The sequence below is a fragment of the Catharus ustulatus genome, chromosome 31 (genome assembly GCF_009819885.2).
Source record: "Catharus ustulatus isolate bCatUst1 chromosome 31, bCatUst1.pri.v2, whole genome shotgun sequence".
Classification (NCBI taxonomy): domain Eukaryota; kingdom Metazoa; phylum Chordata; class Aves; order Passeriformes; family Turdidae; genus Catharus; species Catharus ustulatus.
In genome coordinates this window covers 1880808-1891546 of record NC_046251.1, presented here as the reverse complement: position 1 = coordinate 1891546, position 10739 = coordinate 1880808, and the positions used below count along the sequence as shown (strand labels likewise).

At 65.9% G+C, this 10739-nt stretch overlaps 2 protein-coding genes across 3 annotated transcripts in view; both read right to left on the bottom strand.

The window, feature by feature from the left end:
- Window positions 1–316: 316 nt before the first annotated feature.
- Window positions 317–5981, bottom strand: MYL6 (myosin light chain 6). Of its 2 annotated transcripts, XM_033083282.2 has the most exons (7): window positions 5899–5981; window positions 5615–5642; window positions 2921–3064; window positions 2664–2837; window positions 1367–1444; window positions 1215–1253; window positions 317–842 (listed from the first exon to the last, which is right to left on the bottom strand). In XM_033083282.2, exons 1-6 carry the CDS (start codon window positions 5899–5901, stop codon window positions 1225–1227), a joined length of 456 nt encoding a protein of 151 aa, XP_032939173.1. In that variant the 5' UTR covers window positions 5902–5981; the 3' UTR covers window positions 317–842; window positions 1215–1224. The 2 variants fall into 2 exon arrangements, with proteins under 2 accessions (XP_032939173.1, XP_032939174.1); XM_033083283.2 differs by lacking the exon at window positions 1215–1253.
- A 3606-nt stretch (window positions 5982–9587) lies between these two features.
- Window positions 9588–10739, bottom strand: part of ERBB3 (erb-b2 receptor tyrosine kinase 3) — a 46806-nt gene continuing 45654 nt past the window's right edge. Inside the window, exons 33-34 of the mRNA XM_033083104.1 lie at window positions 10316–10391; window positions 9588–10275 (exon numbers count right to left, since the gene is read on the bottom strand). Of these exons, the coding sequence (XP_032938995.1) occupies window positions 10358–10391 (34 nt within the window). The 3' untranslated portion in view covers window positions 9588–10275; window positions 10316–10357. The remainder of the gene's footprint in view (window positions 10276–10315; window positions 10392–10739) is intronic.

The window sequence follows — 10739 nt, the reverse complement described above, 5'->3', positions numbered from 1 at the left end:
TTTATTTAAGTGTTGGTCTCCCGGGGGGGCCGGGCCCCTGCTCCCCCCGGTTATTTATGAGACAGCTCCGATCCCACCTGGCACATGGGCATTTCCCTCCCCTCTCCCAGCTCCTCCTCCTCCTCCTCATCCCTTTTTTTTTGTTTGGTTGGTTTTTTTTTTTGTTTTTCTGTTTGTTTCTTTTTTTAAAAAACCAATAAAAATAAAAATTCCAAATCCCCGGGGCGGGAAGAAGCGGCCTGGTGGTGCTGGGTTTGTCTGGGGGGGATGAAAAAGGGGAGGGGGACACACACACACACGAGGGGAGGGGACACAGTGACAATTCTGAGACTTTATTGATGCTGTGGAGCAATAATTTAGCCGGTGGGGCTGAGTGGGGGGGCTTTGGGGACGTGAAAAATGAGGGAAAAAGGCACAAAATTGAGTGAGGAGGGGGCAGAGGATGAGGAGGGGGCACAGAATGATGGGGAGGGGACACAGAATGATGGGGAGGGGGCACAGAATAATGGGGAGGGGGCACAGAATGATGAGAAGGGGACAGAGAATGCTGGGGAGTGGTCACAGAATGATGAGGAAGGGGCACAGAATAATGGGGAGGGGGCACAGAATAATGAGAAGGGGACAGAGAATGATGGGGAGGGGGCACAGAATGATGGGGAAGGGGCACAGAATAATGGGGAGGGGGCACAGAATAATGGGGAGGGGGCACAGAATAATGGGGAGGGGGCACAGAATAATGAGGAAGGGGCACAGAATAATGAGGAGGGGGCACAGAATAATGAGGAAGGGGCACAGAATAATGGGGAGGGGTCTTCAGCCGCTCAGCACCATCCGGACCAGCTCTGTGGAGAGAAGAGAGGAGGGGTCAGGAAGGCTCTGCCGACCCCCCCACCCCAAAAATCCCGGAGAGAGGCAGGAAAACCAAAAGTCAAAACGGCTCAAGAGCGCAGGGAGGACCCGGCAGCCCCGCGGGCAGGGGGGGCTCCTGCAGCCCCCTCCCCAAATCCAGCCCTGGCACGCAGGGGGGGCTCCATGCAGAGGGGCATGCGGGGGTCAGGGGGGCACCAAGAGCATCAACCAGAAAGCTTTTTTTTTTTTTTCTGCTTTAAAAAAAAAAAGACACCAGGGCGAGAGATTAAAAAAAAAACAGGAAAAAAAAGGAAGGAATGAAAAATAAACTGAAGTAACTGAGGAGGGGCGGGGGGAGGCGTTACCCCTGCGGCGTCACCCTGACAAGATGTGTCGCACAAAGGCTGGGGGGAAGGAACGAGACATGATGGTCAGGGAGGGAGTGGGGCTGTGGGTGACCCCTCCCCGGGACCCCCCCGGGACCCCCCAGGACCCCCCCGGGACCCCCAGCCCTCACCCTCGTAGTTGATGCAGCCGTTGCTGTCCTCGTGTCCGGCCACGAGCTGCTCCACCTCCTCCTCCGTCATCTTCTCACCTGTGGGGACACCTGTGTCACCCTGGGGGTGTGGGGGGGGGGACACTGCAGGGGTCAGGACCCCCCTGAGCACCTCCAGGACCCTCAGAGGGTCCAAACCCATCACTGAGACCCCCAGAACAGCTGGAGCCCCTCCAGGAGCACCAGGACAATGGGACCCCCCCATGTCAGCACCTCTGGGACCCCCCCAGAACAGCTGGACCCCCCCTCAGTGTCCCCAGGACCACCAGGACAATGGGACCCCCCCATGTCACCCCCCCCGCAATGTACCAGAACCCTCCTTTCTGTGCTTCCAGGACCCCAAATCCACTGGGGACCCCAGACCCCATTCCTACGGAGACCCCACACCCAAATTCCTGGGACCCCAAAGCCCTGGGACCCCACACCCAATCCCATGGGTACCCCACACCTCAGAGGCTCCCAGCCAGACTCCATTTCCTGGTGAGGACCCCACACCCAAATTTTTGGGACCCCACACCCAAATTCCCCAGGACCCCACACCCCAATCCCATGGGGACCCCACACCTCAGGAGCTCCCAGCCAGACCCCATTTCCTTGTGGGGACCCCACACCCAAATTTTTGGGACCCCACACCCAAATTTTTGGGACCCTACACTCAAATTCCCCAGGACCCCACACCCAAATTCCATGGGGACCCCACACCCAAATTCCTGGGACCTCACACTCAAATCCCATGGGGACCCCAGACCCAAATCCCTGGGACCCCACACCCAAATCCCTCAGGACCCCACACCCAAATCCCTGGGACCCCACACCCAAATTCCTGGGACCTCATACCCAAATTTCTGGGACCCCACACCCAAATCCCCCAGGACCCCACACCCAAATCCATGGGACCCCACACCTCAGGAGCTCCCAGCCACACCCCATTTCCTGGTGGGGACCCCACACCCGAATTTCTGGGACCCCACACCCAAATTCCTGGGACTCCACACCCAAATCCCTCAGGACCCCACACCCAAATTCCTGGGACCTCATACCCAAATCCCCCAGGACCCCACACCCAAATCCATGGGACCTCACATCTCAAGGGCTCCCAGCCAGACCCCACTTCCTGGTGGGGACCCCACACCCAAATTTCTGGGACCCCACACCCAAATCCCACGGGAACCCCACACCCAAATTCCATGGGGACCCCACACCCAAATCCCTGGGACCCCAAGACCATGGGGGCTGGGCAGGGGGTGCTGGGGCTCACCCAGGGTGACGAGGACGTGGCGAATCTCAGCCCCCATGACGGTGCCGTTGCCCTCCTTGTCGAACACCCTCAGCCCCTCCACGTAATCCTCGAAGCAGCCCTGGTCCTTGTTCTTGGCGATGGTCTGCATCATGGGCAGGAACTGCTCGAAGCTCAGCGTCTTCACGTTCATCTCTGCGCGACACCAGCCGTGGGTGGGGGGTCCTGGGGGTCCCCCTGGGGGTGGGCAAGGTGGGGGGATCCCTCCCACTCCTCACCATCGCTCTTGGGGTTGCCCAGCACCTTCATGACCTCGGCGTTGGTGGGGTTCTGGCCCAGCGCCCGCATCACGTCCCCGCACTGGCTGTACAGGATCTTCCCATCGCCCGTGCGGTCAAAGAGCTGGAACGCCTCCTTGAACTCTGCCAGAGCCGCCCGGGTCAGCGTGGGACCACCAGGACCACCCCCCGGGTCAGGGTGGGACCGCCGGGAACCCCCCCGGGTCAGTGTGGGACTGCCGGGACCCTCCCCCGGGTCAGGGTGGGACCCCGGGACCCTCCCCCAGATCAGTGTGGGATCACCGGGAACCCCCCCGGGCCACCGGGATCCTCCCCCGGATCAGTGTGGGACTGCCGGGGTCAGGGTGGGACCGCCGGGACCCTCCCCCGGGTCAGGGTGGGACCGCCGAGAACCCCCCTGGATCAGTGTGAGACCACCGGGGTGAGGGTGGGAGCAGCGGGAACCCCCCTCGGGTCAGGGTGGGACCGCCGGGAACCCCCCCGGGTCAGTGTGGGACTGCCGGGACACCCCCCCGGGTCAGCATGGGACCACCAGGACCACCCCCCGGGTCAGGGTGGGACCGCCAGGACAACCCCCGGGCCACCGGGACCCCCCCCCGGGTCAGGGTGGGACCGCCGGGAACCACCCCGGGTCAGGGTGGGACCGCCGGGACCCTCCCCCGGATCAGGGTGGGACCGCCGGGACCCCCCCCGGGCCACTGGGACACCCCCCCGGGTCAGTGTGGAAACCCACCCGGGTCAGGGTGGGACCGCCGGGACCCTCCCCCGGGTCAGTGTGGGATCACCGGGAACCACCCCCGGGTCACTGAGACCCTCCTGGGTCAGTGTGGAAACCCACCCGGGTCAGGGTGGGACCGCCAGGACACCCCCCCGGGTCACTGGGACCCCCTCGGATCAGTGTGGGACCACCGGGAACCACCCCGGGTCAGGGTGGGACCGCTGGGACAATCCCCGGGCCACTGGGACCCCCCTCCGGGTCAGGGTGGGACCGCCGGGAACCACCCCCGGGTCACTGAGACCCTCCTGGGTCAGTGTGGGACCACCGGGGTCAGTGTGGGACCACTGAGACCCCCCCGCGGGTCACAAGGACCCTCCCCGGTCAGTGTGAGACCACCGGGACCCTCCTGGGTCAGTGTGGGACCACCAGGACCCCCACCCGGGGCCACCGGGATTCCCCCCCCCGGTCAATGTGGGACTACCGAGACCCCCCCTCGGGCCACTGGGATCCTCCTGGGTCAGTGCAGGACCACCGGGACCCTCCCCCGGGTCACTGGGACCCCCCCCGGGGTCAATGTGGGACCACTGAGACCCCCCCGCGGGTCACAAGGACCCTCCCCGGTCAGTGTGGGACCACTGAGCCCCCTTCGGGCCACCGGGACCCTCCTGGGTCAGTGTGGGACCACCGGGACCCTCCCCCGGGTCACTGGGACCCCCCCCGGGGTCAATGTGGGACCACCAGGACCACCCCCCGGGTCAGTGTGGGACTACCGGGACCCTCCTGGCTCAGTGCAGGACCACCGGGACCCCCACCCCGGGCCACCAGGATCTGCTCCCGGGTCAGTGTGGGATCACAGGGACCCTCCCGGGGTCAGTGCCAGGGCACCGGGACCTCCCCGGGGTCAGTGTGTGACCATTCGGGCATCGCGACCCCACCCCGGGTCAGTACCGGGACCACCGGGGCACCCCCTAGATCAGGGTGGTACCGGGACCCTCCCCCACCCCGGGCCAGTGCCAGGACTATCGGGGCACCGGGACCCTCCCTGGGTCAGTACCGGGACTACCGGGACACCCCGGAGATCAACGTGGGACCATCCGGGCACCGGGACCCTCCCTGGGTCGGTGCCGGGACCACCGGGACACCGCGACCCCGTCAGGTCACCCCTGCAGGGACCCCCGGGACCCCCGGGTTTGTTCCTCCGGGACCCCCAAACCCGGATCCCTTCAAACCCCACCGGGATCGGGTTTCGCTCCCCGCTGGGCTCCGGTTTCCCGGTGAGATCCGGTTCCCGCTGGGCTCCGGTTCCCGGTGGGATCCGGTTTCCCGGTGGAACCCGATCCCGGCGGGATGCAGCTCGGGCCCCCGCCCTGGGGGATGCTGCCCGTGCCCCGACGGCTCCCGGAGGACCGGGAAGAGCCCGGCAGGGTCCCGGAGAACCGGGAAGAGCCCAGCAGGATCCCGGAGCACCGGGAGGAAGCGGGCGGGTCCCGGCGCACCGGGAAGAGCCCAGCAGGATCCCGGCGCACCGGGAAGAGCCCAGCAGGATCCCGGCGCACCGGGAGGAAGCGGGCGGGTCCCGGCGCACCGGGAGCGCTCCGGAATGCGCGGCCCCGCCCCGCAGAACGCGCTCCATGCCCAAATACGGGCAAATTGCGCAGGAAGGGCGCGACCCCTCCCGGTCCCGATTCCCCTCCCGGTTCCCATCCCGGTACCGAACCCACCCCCGCCCCCCCCATCCGGTACCCCCGGCCCCGCCGCCCCCATCCCCCGGTCCGAGCGGCCCCGCCCGGAGCGGACTTTGCACCGGGAAAGGCCCCGACGGGGCCGCGCAGGAAGCGCCGGGGAGCGGCGGCACCGGGGGGCGGCGGGGGTGGGTCAGGGGGGTCCCGGGGGGGTCTCCGCTCCCGGTTCCCGGTGCTCGGTTCCCGGTGCCGGTCACTCACTCATTCACTCACCCGCGGTCTGCTCCTCCGAGAAATCGCACTGCGGGGAGAGCGCGGCGCTCAGCGGGCACCGGAGGCGGCTCCGGTGCTCGGTGCCCGCCCGGTGCCCTCCCGGTGCCCTCCCGGTGCCCCCCGGTGCCCCCCACGCCATCCCCATCCTCCCCTCCTCTCCCCTCCCCTCCGCGACCCCCGGCCCGGCCCCTCCGCGCATCCCCCGCCCCGCCCGCCGCTCCCGGTGCCGGTGCCCATCCCGGTGCCCTCCCGGTGCCCATCCCGGTGCCCATCCCGGTGCCCACCATGGCGGCGGCTGCTCCGCTCGGTTCCTGCGCGCTCGGGCGTCACCGCGCGGCTGCGTCACGGCGCCAACGAGCGCGTTAATTATTCATGAGGGGGCGGGGCACAGCGGGGACCACGCCCCTTTTCGCGCGGGGGATGTTTTGGCTATAGATGGGCACGGAGCGGGGACACGACCCCCAACGGGGACACCTCCACCCCCCATGGGACATCCCGGACAGAGGGGGACACCCCCACCCCGCGGGGACACCCCAGGGGACACTCCAAGGGACACCCAGCCCCCCACCGGGACACCCCAGATCGAGGGGGACACCCAGGGGACACCCCAAAGGGACATCACAGGGGGTCACCCATTGTCTGCACCCCCCCGGGGGACACCCAAGGGACACCCCCAGGGGGGACATCGCACGGGGACACCGCAGGGCCACGCCCTGTGAGAGCACCCGCGAGTGGACACCCCAAGGGGACACCCCAAAGGGACACCCCAAGGGACACCCAGCACTCGGACCCCACAGGGGACACCCTAAGGGGACACCACAGGGACATCACCCGTGACTGGACAGCCCTGGGGACATCCCTAAGGGACATCCATCTGCATAGGGGACACCCAGGGGACACCTCAGGGACATCACCCACGACTGGACACCCAGGGGACACCCCAAAGGGACACCCCAAAGGGACCCCCATCTGCACAGGGGACACCCAGGGGACACCCCCAGGGACACCACAGGGACATCACCCGTGACTGGACACCCCAGGGGACACTCCAAAGGACACCCAGCCTCCCACCGGGACACCCCGGACCGAGTGGGACACACAGGGGACACCCCAGGGAGGTCACCCAGTGTCTGCACCCCACGGGGGACACCCAAGGGACACCTCAGGGACACCCCAGGGGGTCACTCAGTGTCTGCACCCCCCGGGGGACACCCCAGGGACACCCCCATGGGGGACATCGCACGGGGACACGGCAGGGCCACGCCCTGTGAGAGCACCCGCGAGTGGACACCCCAAGGGGACACCCATCTGCACAGGGGACACCCAGGGGACACCCAGGGGACACCCCAAAGGGACACCCCAAAGGGACACCCAGCACTCGGACCCCACTGGGGACACCCAAAAGGGACAACCCAGGGACATCACCCGTGACTGGACACCCCAGGGGACACTCCAAAGGGACACCCAGCCTCCCACCGGGACATCCCGGACCGAGGGGGACACACAGGGGACACCCCAGGGAGGTCACCCAGTGTCTGCACCCCACGGGGGACACCCAAGGGACACCTCAGGGGGGACATCGCATGGGGACACCGCACGGCCATGCCCTGTGAGGGCACCCGCGATTGGACACCCCAGGGGACACCCCAGGGGACACCCCAAAGGGACACCCAGCACTCGGACCCCACTGAGGACACCCAAAAGGGACAACCCAGGGACACCACCCGTGACTGGACACCCCAGGGGACACCCCAGGGGACACCCATCTGCACAGGGGACACTCAGGGGACACCCCAAGGGACACCTCAGGGACATCACCCGTGACTGGACACCCCAGGGAGGTCACCCAGTGTCTGCACCCCTCGGGGGACATCGCACGGGGACACCCCAGACCGAGGGGGACACCCACAACCCCACGGGACACCCCTGGGGACACTCCAAAGGGACACCCATCTGCACAGGGGACACCCAGGGGACACCCAGGGGACACCCAGGGGACACCCCAAGGACCCCTCCCCCTCCAGCAGCACCGACTCTGGGGACACCCCGATGACCCCTGGGGACACCCGAGGCTGGGGACACCCCTGGTGACACCCCTGGGGACACCCTGGGGACACCCTGGTGACACCCCCCCTCCCCGAGGCCACACGAAGCCACCGCCGTGTCCTCCCTCCTTTATTAGCGCGGGGGGAGGGGACGGGGACACAGCCCCGGGAAGGCAGCGAGGGCGGGGCGCGGCGGTGGCAGCGCGGTGACATCCCGGGGACATCCCGGGGGCATCAGAGTGACATCCCGGGGACAGCCCGGGGACATCCCGGGGACATCAGAGTGACATCCCGGGGACAGCCCGGGGACATCCCGGGGACATCAGAGTGACATCCCGGGGACATCGGAGTGACATCCCGGGGACATCGGAGTGACATCCTTGCAGCGGCGGTGGCGGCATCGCGGTGGCGGCGTCACGGCAGTGGCCTGGCGGTGGCATCCCGGTGACATCCCCGTGCCACCCGAGTATCCCGGTGCCATCCCGGTGACATCCCGGTGGCATCTGAGTATCCTGGTGACATCCTGGTGACATCCCAGTGACATTTCGGTGTCATCCTGGTGCCACCCGAGTATCCCAGTGACATCCTGGTATCCCGGTGGCATCCCGGTGACATTTTGGTGCCATCCGAGTATCCCAGTGACATCCCGGTGACATCCCTCTGTCCTGGCGGCATCCTGGTGACATCTCAGTGGCATCCCGACGACATCAGAGTGACATCCCGGTGCCACCCGAGTATCCCGGTGACATCTCAGTGGCATCCGGGTATTGCGGTGACATCCCGGTGCCATCCCAGTGACATTCGGTGGCATCCCGGTGGCATCCTGGTGACATCTTGGTGACATCCCGGTATTCCGGTGACATCCCGGTGGCATCCCGGCAACATCAGAGTGACATCCCGGTGCCACCTGAGTATCCCAGTGACATCTTGGAGCCATCCCGGTGACATCCCAGCGACATCCCGGTACCACCCGAGTACCCCGGTGACATCCAGGTGACATCCCAGTGCCACCCGAGTATCCCAGTGACATCCTGGTGACATCCTGGTGCCCCAGTGACATCCCGGTGACATCTCGGTGACATCAGAGTGACATCTCGGTGCCACCTGAGTATCCCAGTGGCATCCCGGTGCCATCCTGGTGCCACCCGAGTATCCCGGTGACATCCTGGTGCCATCCCGGTGACATCCCGGTATTCTGGTGACATCCAGGTGACATCTGGGTGACATCCGAGTATCCTGGTGACATTTCAGTGACATCCCGGTGGCATCCCGGTGCCATCCCGGTGACATCCTGGTGCCATCTGAGTATCCCGGTGACATTTTGGTGACATCCCAGTATTCTGGTGACATCCCAGTGGCATCCCGGTGACATCCCGGTGACATCTGGGTGACATCCGAGTATCCTGGTGACATCTCAGTGACATCCTGGTGGCATCTCGGCGACATCAGAGTGACATCCCGGTGACATCCCGGTGCCATCTGAGTATCCCAGTGACATCCCAGTGACATCCCGGCGACATCAGAGTGACATCCTGGTGCCATCTGAGTACCCCGGTGACATCTGGGTGACATCCCGGTATCCTGGTGACATCCTGGTGACATCTCAGTGGCATCCTGGCGACATCAGAGTGACATCCGAGTATCCTGGTGACATTTCAGTGACATCCTGGTGGCATCTCGGCGACATCAGAGTGACATCCCGGTGCCATTGGAGTACCCCGGTGGCATCCTGGTGCCATCCCGGTATCCTGGTGACATCCTGGTGACATCCCGGTGACATCCCGGTGCCATCCGAGTATCTCAGTGACATCCGGGTGACATCCCGGTATCCTGATGACATCCAGGTGACATCTCAGTGACATTCGAGTACCCCGGCGACATCCCGGTGACATCCCGGTGCCATCTCGGTGACATCCGGGTATCCCGGTGACATCTCGGTGACATCTCGGTGCCATCCCGGTGACATCCGGGTATCCCGGTGACATCTCGGTGCCATCCCGGCAACATCAGAGTGACATCCCGGTGCCACCTGAGTATCCCAGTGACATCCCGGTGACATCCCGGTGACATCCCTGTGTCCTGGTGGCATCCCGGTGCCATCCGAGTACCCCGGTGACATCCCGGTAGCATCTCGGTGACATCTCGGTGGCATCTTGGTGGCATCTCAGTGCCATCCGAGTATCCCAGTGACATTTTGGTGACATCAGAGTGACATCCTGGTGCCATCTGAGTATCCCGGTGACATCCCGGTGAAATTTTGGTGACATCAGAGTGACATCCGAGCACCCCGGCGGTGCCACCCGTGTGGCGGTGACACCTTGGTGACATCCCAGCGGTGACAGCAGCAGCTCCATCAAAGCATCCCCCGAACTTTGCGTCCCCCCCGGTTGTCCCCCCGGTGTCCCCCGGTGTCCTCGAACGAGGACACCGGGGGACACCGGGGGGACACCGGGGGGGACACCGAGGGGACACCGAGGGGACACTGAGGGGACACCGAGGGGACACCGGGGGGGTGACAAGGCACGAGGTTTGTAACAGTCGGGGGGCGCGGGGGGGGCCCGGCCCGGAGCCTCTTTGGTGGGGAGGGGGCGGCAGCAGCAGCTGGGGAGGGGTCCCGAGCCCCCCCCCCCTTCGTGGGAATTTGGGGAGGGGTCCTGAGCCCCCCCCGTGGGGATTTGGGGAGGGGTCTCCCCGAAATTTATTGGGGGGTTCGTTCGTCCTGCAGCTCGTACCTGGATATTGGGGAGGGGGCGTGTGAGGGGGTGAGGGGGGGGGGAGAGATAGAGAGAGACCCCTCCTCAGAGACCCCAGACCCATCAGAGACCCCCCCAGAGATCCCCCAAGAGACCCCAGACCCCCCAGACTCCCCAAACCCCCCCCCGAGACCCCCCTAGACCACCCAGAGACCCCCCCCCAAATCCCCCCCGATTCCCCAGACCCCCCAGACCCCCTCAGTGACGCCCCCAGACCCACCCAGAACCCCCCAGACCTCTCAGAGACCCCCCAGAGACCCCAGACCCATCAGAGAGACCCCCAGACCCACCAGAGACACCAGAGACCCCCCAGAGACGCCCCCAGAC